The sequence below is a fragment of the Dermacentor andersoni genome, chromosome 10, assembly GCF_023375885.2.
Source record: "Dermacentor andersoni chromosome 10, qqDerAnde1_hic_scaffold, whole genome shotgun sequence".
Taxonomy (NCBI): domain Eukaryota; kingdom Metazoa; phylum Arthropoda; class Arachnida; order Ixodida; family Ixodidae; genus Dermacentor; species Dermacentor andersoni.
In genome coordinates this window covers 139685189-139702953 of record NC_092823.1, presented here as the reverse complement: position 1 = coordinate 139702953, position 17765 = coordinate 139685189, and the positions used below count along the sequence as shown (strand labels likewise).

At 48.5% G+C, this 17765-nt stretch overlaps 1 protein-coding gene across 1 annotated transcript in view; it reads right to left on the bottom strand.

The window, feature by feature from the left end:
• The window catches only part of LOC126545207 (aldehyde dehydrogenase, mitochondrial-like), a 153274-nt gene that overhangs the window by 82660 nt on the left and 52849 nt on the right, over positions 1-17765 (bottom strand). Inside the window, exon 5 of the mRNA XM_050192968.3 lies at positions 14571-14632. Coding sequence (XP_050048925.2) covers positions 14571-14632 — 62 coding nt within the window. The remainder of the gene's footprint in view (positions 1-14570; positions 14633-17765) is intronic.

Below are 17765 nucleotides of genomic sequence, written 5' to 3'. Positions count from 1 at the left end.
TGCGGATGATAGGCAGTCGCCTTGCTATGCTGTGTGCAGCTCAGCTCGAATATGCCCTCTATAAGTTGGGCTGTAAAGGCAGTGCCTCTGTCGGTGATGACATGTGAGGGGGCACCATGTCTGAAGACTATGTGCTCGATAAAGAACTGGGCAACTTCGTAGACCGTGGCACGTTGTACAGCTTTCGTCTCGGCGTAGCGTGTTAGATAGTCCGTGGCGACTATAATCCACTTGTTTCCGCTGGCTGACAAGGGAAAGGGTCCCAAAAGATCCATGCCGATTTGATCAAACGGCGCGCTAGGTGGTGCGATGGGTTGGAGTAACCCCCCGGGCTTCAAAGACGGCGACTTCCTGCGTTGACACTCACGGCAGCTTTGCACGTAACGCTTCACCGTGGTAGAAAGTCTGGGCCAGTAGTACGTCTGGCGTACTCGTGCAAGAGTGCGTGAAAATCCCAAGTGTCCAGACGTGGGCTCATCATGGCAGGCTAGGAGAATGTCATCACGAAGGGCGGCAGGTACTACCACGAGATACTCTTTGTCGCTGGCACTCGAGTTTTTCTTGTAGAGGACACCCTTTCGCAGGCAGAAGGTCGAGAGACTGCGAGAAATGTGTCGTGGGATTGTAACATTCTTGCCTTCTAGGTGATCGATGAGAGGGCGTATTTCGGCGTCCTCGCGCTGCCGTATGATCAAGTCAGATGCGGTGAGGGCCCCAAGGAATGCGCCGTCTTCGTCCATGTCCTTATCGCAAGTTTTGACGGGAGCGCGCGACAACGTGTCGGCATCTTCGTGTTTTCGGCCCGATTTGTAGACGATGGTAACATCGAACTCCTGCACACGGAGACTCCATCGAGCAAGTCGCCCGGACGGGTCTCGTAAGTTGGCTAACCAACACAGGGAATGGTGGTCTGTCACCACCTTGAAAGGGCGACCGTAGAGATAAGGCCGAAATTTCATGATGGCCCACACAACCGCTAGACACTCTTTCTCAGAGGTGGAGTAGTTGATTTCGGCGCGTGAGAGGGTGCGACTGGCGTAAGCGATGACTCGCTCAACGCCTTCCTGGTGTTGAACGAGTGCAGCGCCAAGACCGATGTTGCTTGCATCGGTATGCACCTCGATGTCAGCGTCCTCGTCAAAGTGAGCGAGGACAGGTGATTCCTGCAGGCGTTGCCGTAACTCGGTGAAAGCTGCGTCCTGCTCATCCGCCCAAACAAAGGGTGTGTCTTCTTGCGTGAGGCGTATGAGTGGTTCAGCGATGCGCGATAAATTGGCGATGAAGCGACGATAGTACGCACACAGACCGAGAAAGCGGCGTACTGCTTTCTTGTCACGAGGAGTCGGAAAAGCAGCAACAGCAGATGTTTTGTCTGGGTCAGGCTGGACGCCGTCGGCGTTCACGACATGCCCGAGGAACTTCAGCTCTTCGTAACCGAAGTGACACTTTTCTGGCTTTAGTGTGAGATTAGCGGAGCGGAGCGCCTCAAGTACCGCCTCTAAACGCTTCAGATGTTCTTCGAAGGTCGCCGCAAACACGACGACGTCATCTAAGTATACTAAACAGCAGTGCCACTTCAGACCCGTCAGAACAATGTCCATCATTCACTGGAATGTGGCCGGTGCAGAACACAGGCCAAATGGAAGTACTTTAAATTCGTACAGTCCATCCGGGGTAACAAAGGCAGTTCTTTCGCGATCTCGTTCGTTAACTTCGATACCTGGTTCGCCGGAGTCGATATAACGAATCATCGATCCGCGGGAGCGGGGTAAACGTCTTTTTTGTGACGTTGTTCAACTTTCTATAGTCAACGCAGAACCTAAGCGTTCCGTCTTTCTTTTTGACGAGGACCACCGGCGATGACCAAGGCCTTTGGGATGCTTGTATGACGTCATCGTCAAGCATTTCTTTCACTTGTGCATTAATCACGTTGCGCTCTTTCGCCGATACGCGATAAGGCAGCTGTCGTATGGGACGAGCATCGTCATACGTGATTATTCGGTGTTTCGTGATGGACGTCTGGCGTACCTTAGAAGAAGATGCGAAGCAATCCTTGAACCGGAGGAGCAACTCACGCAGCGCTTTGTGCTTTTCCTCCGAAAGGTCCGAATTGATGTCGATATTGCTGACTGTCTGAGCTGGGTTCTTCTTCGTCACAGACGCAAAGCATTCAGCAACGTCCGCTATGGGCTCAGCGAAAGCGACAGTAGTACGACGAAATAGGTGCCGATGTTCCTGGCTGAAATTCGTCACGAGGAGCGCCGAAAGTCTACCTCGAAGCATAATGAGACTGCGGGCTGCACATACACCATGAGTCAGCATAAGGGAGGAATTGCCCTCTGCAACAGCTTCGCCGTCACGCAGATCGTCGCATACGACCATTACCAGGACACTTGCGCGTGGTGGTACAGTTACACTGTCGGCGTAAACTTGAAGCGCGTTACATCGGCAATTATCGCGGTTGTTCGCTGCTCTTTCTGTCGAAAAAGTCACTGTGCGCTCCCGGAGGTCTATAATGGCACCATATTCTCGCAGAAAGTCGACGCCCAAGATAAGGTCCCGAGAACAATCGCGGAGTATAAGGCAGCTGGCTGGAAACGTGGACCCACGAATTGGTTCTCTGACCGTGCACATTCCCAACGGTGTTACGACATGCCCGCCAGCAGTACGAATTTGCGTTCCAGACCAAGGCGTGATAACTTTTCTAAGTTCCGTCGCTAGTTTTCCGCACAAGATTGAGTAGTCGGCCCGCGTGTCCAATAAAGCCCTAACGTGGCGGCCGTCGAGCACAACAGGTATGTCAAGCGAAAGTCTGTCACTGAGTTCGGCTGCTGTCGTCATTGAATCGTGCTGAAAAGACCGTGCTGGCGTCGATGGCAGGTCTTCGGAAGGGCGATTATCAGCGGCCTCGCCCCCGAAGGTAGCTGTTCTTAGTTTTCCCAGCGAGGGCTTGGCGATCGTCCCTGCGCTGCCATTGGAGGGCTTCTAGGAGCGGGGGAAGAACGCCTGGGGGACGGCGAGCGCGACTGCCGCCGCGGGAACAGTGGCATACTCTGCTGGGTCAAGTATTCTTCAATCGCCCTAGGCCTTTCGCCATATCTGGGCCTTGGTGAATTCGCGGCAAAACCTTGCAGTCCGAGGCGGCGGTATGGGCACTCGCGGTATACACGACCGGCTTCTCCACAATGATAGCACAGAGGCCTTCTGTCCGGGGTACGCCAGACGTCAGATTTCCTTTCGAGCGGGCGACGATCCTCCATACGTTGGATTGGTTGCACAGATGGGAGCGGCGGGACGTATGACGCGGCGTAAGACGTGGCGGGGTCGAAATGGGTCCGAGCGGGGACAGGGACTCGCCTAAAACTTCCGCATACGACGGCCGCTGCAACTGTGCTGTCACAGGCGGCGCATTGTTGCTTGGAACGGGACATTGGATCGCTTGCTGCACTTCCTCTTCCCGCCAACCATGCTTCGTTTTCGCGCCCATCTATCCACTCAAGACACCCTAATACAAATCCACCACGGTCTATTGAAAGACCCCGTACGCGCAGGCACGCGAGCACTACATGGCATTGACCTGGGCAAGGCTTTCGATAACGTGACACATGAAGCGATAGCACAACGCTTGGCCGCGACAAAACCCGGGGAACGCACATACAACAACGTATATTCCTTCCTACATGGTGTTATGAAAGTCTAGAGTTACGTGCGACCAACGAAGGTTCCATGGATGGTACCGTGCCAGGTGCTGGGAGAAAGAAGGGTTCCGAGCGGCGTTGAAGAGAATGATAAGAAAGGGGAATATCTTCAAAAAGGTACATGGTTCAGTTTTACAACACGGCTCCAACTATCGGGGCAGGCTACATGCTAGAGTCTTTGCATGTCCGAGCGTCTCCCTCTTCATAACCGTCCGGATCCGCTTTTTGTGCCATTTATTTCCCTATTTCCCTCGCCGAAGGAATTTACTGGCCAATCATAAACGCCGAATACTTCACTTGTCTTCAGCCTGGTGCTCCTGTCTACAAGGTGGTGATCCTTTCTCCAACGTGGTGCCCCAGTCTCCAACGTGGTGCCCCAGTCTCCAACCTGGTGCCCCAGTCTCTAACCTGGTACCCCAGACTCCAACCTGGTGCCCCAGTCTCCAACCTGGTCCCCAATTCTACAACCGGGTGCCCCAGTCTCCAACCTGGTGCTCCAGTCTCCAACCTGGTGCCCCTGTCACTAACCTGCTGCTCCTGACTCCAACATGGTGCTCCTGACTCCAACCTGGTGCCCTTGACTCCAACCTGGTGCCCTTGACTCCAACCTGGTGCCCCTTACTCCAACCTGGTGCCCCTGACTCCAACTTCGTGCCCCTTACTCCAACCTGGTGCTCCTATCTTCAATGTGGTGCACCTGTCTCCAACGTGGCACAATACGAGGCAACCACGTGGTAAACTGAAACTGCCATCGCCGATTTCCCTGGGAGTTCTCGACAATGACCCTGCCATCGATCAGTGGACTCTTCATGACAGTCAGGACGGGCGACGTTGCTCTCTTGAAGCGAGCTGCCTTGAAGTGAATGATGAGACATGAACATCAACCGTGACAGCTGCATGTCGCTGGTGGAACACTCTTTGTTCTGGGTGATCGCCAGACACAACAACGGCAGCACCGTAGAACTTTTCCTGACTGACAGCAATGCCAAGAAAAGGCGCTGACTAACAAAGGCACGCCATAGTGAACCATCCTTTCACCAGTCCTTTTCAGTCTTGTAATGAACCAACTTCCCCCATTATTGGATCGCATCACCAACACTCACACCCCCTATACGCGGACGACGTGATGGTATGGACCACTACTGGAGCCGACGGTCAGATTGAGGAGGCACTGCAACGGGCCATCGACACCGTGGCCGAATACGTCACACGAGTGGGGCTGGAGTGCTCAGCATAGAAATCCGAACTCCTTGTTTTGCGCCCTCCTGACTACCGTAAGATCAAAAATCCACCACCACCCAGCATCACGATCAGGATCGAAGGATCCGAAATACCGACAGTTCAACACGCGCATTCTCGGGCTTCACTTAGAAACCGGAAGGAGCAAAAGCATAGCGCTTACGATCGCCATCAAACAGACGGCCCGACTCTTGGCTAGAATCTCTGCTCGGAAACGCGCTATGAGAGGACAGAAGCATCTCCACCTGTTAAGCGCTTTCGTAACCATTATGATCACGTACGCCTTGCCGTACTTACGATTACTAAAGGTCGAAAAATAAAACGTAGACAGACTAATACGCAAAGTTCTTAAGATGGCCATGGGCCTCGCCCGCACCACATTCACAACGCACCACCTTAACCTCGAAATTCACTATACCGTTGCCGAACTCATCGAAGCTCACCGAACCGCACAAATCATTTCGTGGTAGTAACACCGGAAGACGGATACTCGAACGCATCCGCATCCCTGCGTCACGGAGCGGACCAGACTTGATCTCGCTACCACCCCTGATAAGGAAACGTTTCATAGTGAGGCCCTTGCCGAAGAACATGCTGGCCGGTATTCACGGCGGTAGACGATCAGCGCGAGCCCGAAACCTTCACAGAGCTCACGACACGGACACAAAAGGCCACTCACGTAGACGCGGCAAGATACGCAGCCCGCACACACGCCCATGCGATTAACGTATCGGTCAAACGCACTCCAATCCACATGGAGCCCACCACGATATGTGCCGGCTCCATACGCACGCAAGACCCAACCGAGGTCAAAGAAGCCGCCACCACCCTTGCCTCAATGGGCGGTTTGGAAACCGTCATTAGCGACTCAAAACTGCCGCCATCCGATTTGCCTGCGGCATGATCTCCCCGACCCCGGCAGGCATACTCCGACAACGGCCCCCAGTGACACGCAATGCCTCAAGCAAGGTCGACAGTTTTCATTATAAAACGCGCTAAAGATGAAGACGAAGTCGAAGGAACACATACGACAGGACTGGTGCTACTTCCAAATGGTGTTTATTACAAACGGTCGCTTATTTATGTTCTGCGCATCAGGTACATACATCATGCACTCATTATCATACACACGCCAGTTGGAAGTAGCGCCAGTCCTGTCGTTTGTGTTCCTTCGACTTCGTCTTCATCTTTAGCGCTTTGTTAGAAAACTGTCAAGATGAACCAACTCGCCCAAATCAAGGTATTGAGGCAAGGTCACCATCAGCAGTGACGACGAAGAATACCCATCATCATACAACACGTCTGGGTACCAGTGCACCCCGGAAACCCCGGTAGCGAAGCCGCCCACCAACAAGCTCGAGGATTCGTACGCCGAGCGGTGGGCCAGAACCCACACCACCACGAAAGTGCAGAGGAACCACTCCTCACCTTTCACGACATCACGCAGCAATACAAACAATAGCGCAAACCCAACCGCCCCCGCACCTGAAACTAAACAATGCACACCAAATAACCTGGCGACGACTTCAAACTTACTCATTCCCTTCCCCGCACATCTACACACACATCTACCCAGCCCTCTTCACATCAACATGCACCCTCTGCAAGACACAGACCGCCACCCTGGACTACATCTCCGGGGATGTGGTCCAGGGTGGCCCCAACACTCTCCCAGCCCATTCACTTTCTTCCATATTCCTCCGGGGGTCTTGATAATCAAGTTTACTGTGAGCTACCCTCACTTCAAAAGTTGTCCAGCTTCATTTGTAGTCCTCCCGTGAGCGCCCAAGGCGAGGTGTCCATCTGCTCTTCGGATGCCATCGAACGGTGAGATTTTACCCCTGATTTCAAACAAACAACCGCATTTCCAAATGCGAGTCCTGGAATCATTACACCTTTCCACATGCCCCGGAGCTACTCGTACCTAGTGCATCCCCATGGCGCTCTGTGTTTCATTATGACCCCATTTCCTTTTCCTTTACTGTTATTGTTTTTCCCCGTGTTTCCATATATCTATTGCCTTCATTTATCCATATACCAAGGTATACATATTACTTTATGCGAGGTATTTCCTGGAGCTGTATTGACACTGTCTGTTTACTGTTTTCATTGAATACAACACCTGATATTTAACGATAAATTTTAGACGTAAATACTCGCCTTCCTCTCGACAAATATTAGCCAGACGTTGCATACAACTGTGCTTGCGGGCTAGCAACACCATGTCCTCCACATAAACCAAATTTGGAAGCTCCTGCTCTACTACTGTACCCGCCTGTTTGTATGAGAAATTAAACCAGATATCACTTCCCTCTAGCGCCCTTTCCATCCTCACCATATACATCATAAACAGCAGCGGGGATAAAAGGCACCCTTGTCTCAGTCCCTTGTTACCAACATTCCCCTCGCTCCTCATCCCTTCCCGCTCAACGCAGACGGTATTTTCTAGATAAATCTATCTCAGAAGCTGTAGACAATCGTCGGCTAAGCCTTCCCCCTCCAGAATATCCCACAAAATGTTGCAGTTTACGGTGTCATACGCTCCTGTAATGTCTAAAAAGGCCACATATAACGGTCTCTTTTCTACTCGTGATATTTCAATAAACTAAGTAAGGGGAAATAAGTTCTCATCCAGTCGCCTACCTATCATGAAGTCATTCTCAAGTTCTCCCAAAATGCCATTATTCTCTGCCCATGCTTGCAGCTGTAGAATCAACAAGCGTAAGACAGCTGACATAAGGAACTATAATATGAATAGAATTGAACATGCTCTCAGGACAGGAGGAAGCCTAAAAGCAGTGAAGAAGAAACTAGGAATAGGCAAGAATCAGATGTATGCGTTAAGAGACAAAGCCGGCAATATCGTTACTAATATGGATGAGATAATTCAAGTGGCTGAAGAGTTCTATAGAGATTTATACAGTACCAGTAGCACCCACGACGATAATGTGAGAGAGAATAGTCTAGAGGAATTTGAAATCCCACAAGTAACACAGGAAGAAGTAAAGAACACCTTGGGAGCTATGCACAGGGGGAAGGCAGCTGGAGAGGATCAGGTAACAGCAGATTTGTTGAAAGATGGTGGGAACATTGTTCTAGAAAGACTGGCCACCCTATATACACACTGCCTCATGACCTCGAACGTACCGGAATCTTGGAAGAACGCTAACATAATCCTAATCCATAAGAAAGGGGACGCCAAAGACTTGAAAAATTATAGACCGATCAGCTTACTGTCCGTTGCCTACAAAGTATTTAATCGAAAATAGAATCAGGAACACCTTAGACTTCTGTCAACCACAGGACCAGGCAGGATTCCGTAAAGGCTACTCAACAATAGACCATATTCACACTATCAATCAGGTGATAGAGAAATGTGCGGAATATAACCAAACCTTATATATAGCTTTCATTGATTACGAAAAAGCGTTTGATTCAGTCGAACCCTCAGCAGTCATGGATGCATTACGGAATCAGGATGTAGATGAGCCATATGTAAAAATACTGAAAGATATTTATAGCGGCTCCACAGCCACCGTAGTCCTCCATAAAGAAAGCAACAAAATCCCAGTAAAGAAAGGCGTCAGACAGGGAGATACGATCTCTCCAATGCTATTCACAGCGTGTTTACAAGAGGTATTCAGAGACTTGGAGTGGGAAGAATTGGGGATAAAAGTTGATGGAGAATACCTTAGCAACTTCAGATTCGCTGATGATATTGCCTTGCTTAGTAACTCAGGAGACCAATTGCAATGCATGCTCACTGACCTGGAGAGGCAAAGCAGAAGGGTGGGTCTGAAAATCAATCTGCAGAAAGCTAAAGTAATGTTTAACAGTCTAGGAAGAGAACAGCAGTTTACGATAGGTAGCGAGGCACTGGAAGTGGTAAGGGAATACATCTACTTAGGGCAGGTAGTGACCAGGGATCCGGATCATGAGACCGAAATAACCAGAAGAATAAGAATGGGCTGGGGTGCGTTTTGCAGGCATTCTGAAATCATGAACAGCAGGTTGCCACTATCCCTCAAAAGAAAAATGTATGACAGCTGTGTCTTACCAGTACTCACGTATGGAGCAGAAACCTGGAGGCTGACGAAAAGAGTTCTGCTTAAATTGAGGACGACGCAACGAGCTATGGAAAGAAGAATGATGGGTGTAACGTTAAGGGATAAGAAAAGAGCAGATTGGGTGAGGGAACAAACGCGGGTTAATGACATCTTAGTTGAAATCAAGAAAACGAAAGGGGCATGGGCAGGACATGTAATGAGGAGGGAATATAACCGATGGTCATTAAAGGGAAGCTGAAGAGTCTGTCCAATTCAATAAAACGCTCATATACGGATGCGGGAACCTTACAAACTATGCAGGTAAAATTTTGGGGGGATTTTTCACTTAGGAGCAACGCAATCGTCGGTTAAAATTGCGCTGTAGCTCCGCCCTCCGTCGAGCGCCGTGTGCTGCTGCTGACGCTGACGATGCGAGCGGAGACCGGAAACCGCGGCGTAGTGACGTCAGCACTGGTGTTCCGTTCCTTCGCAGACTCCGCGACCGTGCCTGACCGGGCTTATTTCTGCGTGCATGCCGTCCTAATCTGCTTCGCTCGACCCTACATTCCTTTGTTTGTGTATATAGGAGTGGTAGTTGACGTGCGCAGCATCAATTGAACTTGTAGGCCGATCATGCCGGCGTTCTGTGCAGCCTACGCTTGCACGAACACCAGCGGCCGCGACGATGTCCCGATGTTCCATTAGTTGCTGCAAGACAAGAAGCTTTCAGCTAAGTGGGAGGCTGCTGTGAAGCGAAACAGCTTCAAGCGCGCAAGAACAACAGTGTTGTGCTCTGACCACTTCCGTGACGATTGCTACCGGAGTTTATCAATAATGCGTGCTTTGGGTTCTCCTAAAAAAAAATAGTTAGCACACTGAACGGAGGGTGCATGTTTATCGCCCACCCTTGAAGCAGGTTTCATCGCCAAGCGCCGCGAATTTTCTATTCGCACGTGTGTTGTGAAACAGCCTGCATGCAGCTACCATAACGCAGTGCAAACGTAAATTTTTGCATGTGGTGGAAAGCCTGCTCACGCCAGGACGCTGCGCTCCCTCTTCTCTCGTACACATAGAGAAACCGACCATCTCACGTAGCCGACGGAATTCGCCGCTTACGAGTAGCGTGCGGATGGCGCGGTGATGAAGGTTCTATGGTACACGTGCTACAACAGCCGGTAAAGTTTTCCCGCGTTTAAACCGTCTGTGTAGATTGCCGACAGCTTTGGGGCAGCGCACAAATGCCGAAGGTCGTATCACCGCTTACGTTCTACGAGGAGGCATGCAGGAACATAACACTACAGTTGTTTGCCCGGAAACCTACTCACTGGAACGCTGAATGCAGCTTAGCAGAAAACATACTCGCCAAAGAACACTTCCAACACAAGGAGATGCTAACACTTCGCCTTCGTTGGTGCTAGCAGTGCTTGCACCAACGTTTTTTGCTTCTTGGAGAGGCCGGCTCTTCGCAATCGGCTCGTACATGTAGGGAGTAAAGCGTAAACCCCTTACAAGTGATGTTGCACGCGACAGCGACAGCGCGACAAGCGAGGCGATGGCTATCGCGTTCACTCGTCGCCTGCAAGCCGAACTCCACGCGAGCGACGGCTTTTAGCGACGACTTCCCGGTATGAGGGCAGCAATATGCGTGCCGAAACTAGCATGATGCATGCTTTATCAATTTAAGTTGATGTATTTTACTGAAAAAGGAGCATAAAATATTTCTGAAGGTCTTGCACTAGGTTCTTATTCTTGCACGTGCAAAATTCTATAGTTTGCTCGTTCCGTGCGACAAACAGTAGTATTTGAGTTATGTACATCCAGTTCCGGCTTCGCACTATTGGCTAGTCGCTCATAGCACTTCTGGCCGACGAGCGACGAGTTCTACATTTCTAGAAACGATCGATCGAGCGACAACACCGAGCGATCTGTTCAAGCGACGGCCCGTTTTGTCGCTCGAAGCCGTCGCCCGTCACCGTCGCGCGCAAAATCGCTCTCGTAGGGTTTGGACTTAACGCCGAACTCCTCAGGGAAACGCAAGCTCTCGAAAATTTCCATGACCGTCTCAGCAAAACAGCACCAAACTACCTTGCACCGTGCTTCGTGTGTAGCGGCAGCAGTCGGTCCGGACGAACACCATTGTTGACGTCACGAGGCGCCCGACCAATCACAGGCGGAAACGAGGCGCGCGAGCTGGGTGTGTCTGGTACTGCACTTTTCGTCGAAATAAAATATGTTTCCGCTTTCTTTCGCTTAATTTGGATGCGACATTCGAATTCAGAGGGTTGAAAACCACGATGTACTGCTCTTCACTCATTTTTTCTGGAAAAGCTTTCAGCTTCCCTTTAAGGGTTACGGACTGGATTCCAAGGGAAGGGAATCGTAGCAGGGGGCGGCAGAAGGTTAGGTGGGCGGATGACATTAAGAAGTTTGCAGGGACAACATAGCCACAATTAGTACATGACCGGGGTAATTGGAGAAGTATGGGAGAGGCCTTTGCCCTGCAGTGGGCGTAACCAGGCTGGTGATGATGATGATGATGATGATGATGATGATAATACACAGCTTCGCTGGTCATCCTTCTGCACAGAGAGGAAGGGCACTGAGATTTTTTTTCTTAAAATACTAGCTCGTCATTGCCTTGGAAAGATTCGGCCGTTATTTTTCGGATGCAATTTAATGCCACTTCCCCTTCCAGTTTGTTTCGATCTTCGTGTAGGATATGTTGTATTGTTGTTGACTACCTGCCTAATAATCTTTTTGGTTCCAAAATATTCTAGGTAGGGCTTTCTTTTTCTCACGTATTTCTGACAACCAACGCTCACTTTCATCTTTTATCTTTGCTTGCACCAGTATTTGAACCATAGACTTTTTTCTCCCGGTATATTTCCCATTTACTGGCCACTTCATGATCTTGGCTTCTAGCGCGAAGTGAACACGGACACAGAAAGGAGCAGACAGGACGAGAGCTTTCTGTGTCCGTGTTCACTTCGCGCTAGAAGCCAAGATCATGTTACCGTACCAACTCGCCCAACTGTCTATCCTTTGGCCACTTCACCCTGCGGTAACTGCGCTTTCTTTTCTTGCTCTCGGGATGCTTTCTATCGTTCGGCAATCGCTTCTCGTATCTCCCTGTTCCACCAGCTTTTCGGTTACTTTTTTTCGTTCCACCGAACATGTTGTTTATCTTTCCGTATTTTTGTCGTTATTACACTTAGAAACTCACTATATTCCCCATCATTACTTGGCCATTTGCAAAGTTCTTCCTCGAGTCTTGCGACTATACTTGTTATTTCTTCAGCTTTCAAATTTGGGCTGGCTATTTTACACTCCTTGATCTCTTTCCTAACTGCATATCCCATTTTCAAAATTTTGCGTTTATGGTCACTGCCTATGCGGCTATACACTTCCTCGTCAACTACCATTTCTCTCAACTTATCGTGAATTACTTCTGTCATCAGGCAGTAATCAATGGTCGATTGCCGGTTTCCCACTTCCCACGTGATCTGCCCTTCACACTTAGGCCCTGTATTCACGATAACGAGGTTATATGGTACAAAGAGCTAGCATTGACTTCCTGCTATTGTCGGTATTACCATCTAGATCCTGTATGTGGGCATTCATGTCACCTAATAGGATAATTTCGGCATGATTCTCGAAACCCTTATTATTGACACGTGTACTTGTTTATCTTTATCGGGCGACCCCGTTGCAAAACCTAACAAATGTTATCGCAGGGCGCAGGACGCGCCTGCATGTATCGGAAGTTTCTGGAATGTTATCGATGGTTCCATCCACTGTCTGTCACCGAACATTGTGTAATGTGATTGCATGTATGCGCGACGCGAATGATGTGGAACTTTGTGGAAGACACGCGGGTCCCAGCGATTAGTCTGGAGCATCCGACAACTGATGAATAAAGGCCGACGCGCTTGACCCGCTGATCAGATTTCGACGAGCGTCAACTGCGTTCACCGCTGTCGTTATGCTTTAAGTGCAACGTGCTTTTGAGGGCACAAGTTCGCCCGGCAAAGATTTAGTTTCGCCATTTATAGTTTTGCTACTGTGGTCTTCACGGTCACTACCACTTGACAATATCAGCACTTATGCATTCCGCTAACTCTTGATTATTCTCTGTGCAATTATTTCCGGTCCAAAAATACATTACCCCCCGCCAAGTTTTTTCCCCACTCATTGTACTTGATAACCAAAGATGGTCTTGACATTTTGAATTTACTGTTCTCCATTTGGCTCCCTGATGGATGAGCATTCCGACTCACCCTCCCTTTCTTTCCGACTTAGTTCTGTTGCACCCTCCAAAAACAAAACATAATTCTCAATCACTGGCGGTTCTTCCGAGTCTCTAAGGTGCGTTTCTGTAACCGTAATTTCTGCCATTTTTTAACAACTCCAGTGGAGGCGAGCGTCATGTGGAGGTGTTGCAAGGAAACGGGCGCGCCGCTTCATGGCGTCCGAGATTGGCGCGCGAAAATCTCGGAGGCCATGGCCACCTTATGACTGGTTAAAATGATGGAAAAGGGGCATGATTGGCGCGTGCAAATCTTGGAGGCCATGGCTGCCCTATGAATGGTAGAAATCGTGGAAAAGTGGCTTGTGTTTAAGCTTCTGCGTAACAGAACTATGTTTTTCTCGTATATTCAAATTATAATCCGACGCTATCCTGTATAGACGCTTAGGTTGTAGTTTACGATTTTTCTGACGCATGGTACTTTGAGGAGTTAGTTCAGTAACGCTTCTGCGCCACTCGGCTGGCTTGCGTGGATGCGGTTAGGAATAACTTTTCGACAGGCGGCGTCCGACATCGAATTTTTGTCGACACGGGGCCCTTAACGCTGTCGCCTTACTATAGTTGACGCAGTGGTAAATGCGTTAGCATTACGTCGGAGCTCTTTGAGGTCCGAGATCAACGATTTAAATCGTGTTCACCACTTTGCAAAGCGTTGTTCAGTAGCTCACTTGGGACATGTCCTGCCACAGCAAGAAGCGAAGTGCAACTGACCACAAATATACATACCTCTACCACCTGACCGGCTTCCTACGCTTCACACTTATAAACATTTTTCCACTTTGATACTCCTAATGCAACAAAAAAAATGTGGGGTTTCACGTGCCAAAACCACTTTCCGATTATTAGGCACGCCGTAATGGGGGATTACGGAAATTTGGACCACCTGGGGCTCTTTAATGTGCACCTAAATCTAAGTACACAGATGTTTTCGCATTTCGTCCAATCCTAATGCTAACGCAATAATAGTTACTAGTATGAATGTAACCTATTTCTCGTAAAGTATTTTTGCATTACTATACTTCTCTGTACCCACTACTAACAGCAGCAGCTGCTGCCGTGCTTGAGCGAGGCAAACAGACGCTCGTCCTTCCGAAGGGTACACGAACTCCTCATCTTCGATGTATCAGTTGGCAGATCGGCACATATCTGAATGATTTCTTCTCAAATCTTACGTGAAGCACACATTCACAAATAAATCACGATAAGTAACACGGGGAAGCAACTTCCGTATCGCGGACACTGAACAAGCACTTAAGCCAAACAGAACGGGTGTCGACTCACAGGTATAATTTGACCGATGACGCCGACAGGCTCACGGCGTGTGTAGGCAAACGTGTTTCCGTCTGTGCAAAGGAAAATAGTGGCCTTAGAATGACGCATGGGGTTACAATATGCATAGGAATACACTCAAAGTTCACAGAAATATATTTCCTTCGGAAAGCACTAGCGATAATATTCTCCGTTACGGTAGGATCTATCACCCGAGCTGTCTTCATAACTGTTTACCCGTGCAATAAAACCGTGCCCGAGTACTGAAAACATGCAGGCTCGAAGGAAGCTGCACACAAGCCTCAAATGTTTCTTCAAGCCCAGCATAAATGACAACTTAGCTCATCTCATTTCCGATTTGTGCTGTATAAGTACCATTTCGCAATATCCCCGCGCTTCGTGCTGCTCATCGGCTTTTCATTTCTTGCTTGTACGGCGAAGATGCCAAGAGGTGCCATAGAGCCCTTTTAATTTAGGTGAAGGCCGGCGAGCGACCGCGTGCTCGGTATCGAATGTTAATAGAACTGCCGCAATTTCGAGTTTTTTTATTGATAGGCATGTAAGTATCAATGATTCCAAAATGGCAGTTGCCTTGCGTATACATAATTCGAGAATAGGCAACTTCGCGGTTTCTTTGGAGAGCAATCCGTAATTTTTGTTTCTCACGTCGCATTTCACTGGTTCCACAGTGGAGGCCATTTCATAATTCGTACGGCTGTGGTGGTGAAATTTGTCGGCGTGGCCATAGAATAAAGAACCAGCTTTAGAGAAGGGAAACTGTACCTTCCACAGTTGTACGAAAATGAGCAGCGGAAGCGCATGGAACTTATTGCGGAAATCGCACAAGATCGGCGTGATCACAGAATCGCACTTATTTCGACTGACTCGCGCAGTAAGCGGAAACAGATTTTTTTTCTCGCTGGTTGCTGCTGCTTGTACCGCGTTCGCCTTCAGCGATATTAGTCTCTTGTAAGGCCAGGTGACCCAGAGGCCTCGAATGGCGCTAGCAGAAACACTATTTTCATGAAATCACCTCATTTATTGACAGCGGCAAGGCAACAGCAAGTAAAAGGTACTACTCATTCCCAGCTGGCACTTCGCGGCTTTCGTTACAGCATGTGACAAGCCGGTGACGCATGCCTTAGCAAATGCATCGCAAGCTGAAATCGCGAGGTGAAATCGTGAATCGTGAACAGAATTTCGGCACTTTTTAGAGCTAACGTGTATTTTTTTCTAAACTGATTGCATATTAGTGAACGCAGTCATAGTTAAAACACAGTTGAGCAGTGCACTTTTGCGGAACTTCAAATATTTTTAAACGGTAAAAGTAGAAAATACGCTGCAATTTACGATGCCTCCTGCCATTTCATTTAAGACTACCTCCCATTGCATGAAGTTAATAGATACTTGTTTACAACTTTGTTGCTTACTCTTCACGATTTCGACTATACCATCTGTACAATCAAGCAGGATTAACGTGCAAATCAGTATGTAAAATAAACATGGAAAACGGCTTGAATTGCACCTTCATCTGATATCTTTATAATGCCATTCATGTTATGACAACGCATACAATCAGGCGAAATGGGGCCGTATTCTGAAACGTTCGCCTTCCGCGAAAGTCACATTCAATAAGCCAAGCGACTGCTTACCCGTGACGTCAGCGTGCACCACCAACGCGTGTTCTCGAAAGCTTCACATCGCATGAGAGATCGCGCCCGGCGAGTGCAGAGCGGCTCGGGTGTGTTGTTTTCGAGTGTAGTGGCCGCAGTACGGGTTCTGCGCACTGACTACGTTTGCTTACGGCCTCTTTAGGTAAAATAAATTGAATAAGAAAGTGTGACATGTTTTATTTTGTATGAATCAACAAACATCGCCGCGAAACAACGCGTGTAAAACGCCACCAAAAAGGCTACTATAAACTACCACCTATCTTATCTCTACTACACTCCAACACCAACCGAACGCCAAGAGACGCCAAAAGACGTGTTCATTTATTCAATACATGTCGAGAGCACCCATCGGCACCATGAGGTTAAAATAACGTAAGCCGGAACTACTAGATGGCGCTGTTTAATTTCCGGTTTTTCTAAAATCTCCAATCAGCGCGCGCCGTTGGCGGAGGCGTGGCCAGGGCGAAACTTTCGCGGAGGCGAACGTTTCAGAATACGTCCCATGGTCTCGCATCAGTAGCTATTCTTGAGTGCATGTAAAAACCATTGGTAATAAAACGAATGTTAAAGATCACACATGATTCTGTATTAATTCTGCTGCCAGCTGCTTGTATGACCCCTGCAGAGTATTTGTAAAATACTTGTCGAACCTGCGCATCAACTGTGTAGAATATAATTCACCATGATGGAAGCCTGCCCAAGTTGATTCAACATTAGCAATGGTAAAGCAGCAAGAAAGGCGTACAGTAAAAGAAAGATGTAAAACACACACACGTGGCTGTGTGTCCTACATCTTCCTTTTGTTCACGCCGTTCGCGTTGGCGCAGCATGTCGGAAGTTCAATAGAAATTACCCTAGGGTGCATTTCTGTGCCTCACTAACCAATCCACTGGCTTGTTACACATTTATATACTTCACAGTTCAAGCTCCTGCTAAGGAATTCTTGCAATAAACATTGCTCATCCCACCTCAGATTCTGCAACATTACTAATGGACCTATGTGCTTGAATAATTTCCCATCTATTCACAACACTCTTGCTGTTAAAAGAAAGAAAGAAAGTAACTGGTGTACGTAAACAAGCTTTGAGAATGCAAAATATTTTCTCGTCTCATTTAGCAACCATTCCATGAGGTTACAACTGTTAGCCAGTACATCACTATAAGGGTATGAATACTGTAATGTCTTCATATCACAGAAGTCTAGTTAAATATAAGTTTGTTTAGGGATGGAGCTACGCAAAATTTGGTTTTCTGACTTGATCCAATTTCTGCATGTTAGGGCTTTTTTTGTGCGTTTGTGATGCGAACCAAGATTTAGTTGGAAGACAGCGCTGCCTTCATTGTAGTTTCTCCTGCATGCTTCTGCACTGTCTCTTGCTAAGGTACATCATTAGTACCACCTGCCCTCTACGCCTATGGTGTCGAAAGTACGAACTGTGAATAACTGAGTGGTGTCATGTAGCAAATGTCGGCAGAGAAAAATTTCCTATGGGACACTAATACAAGCGTAGGCGTGCGCTATGCCGTTACGACT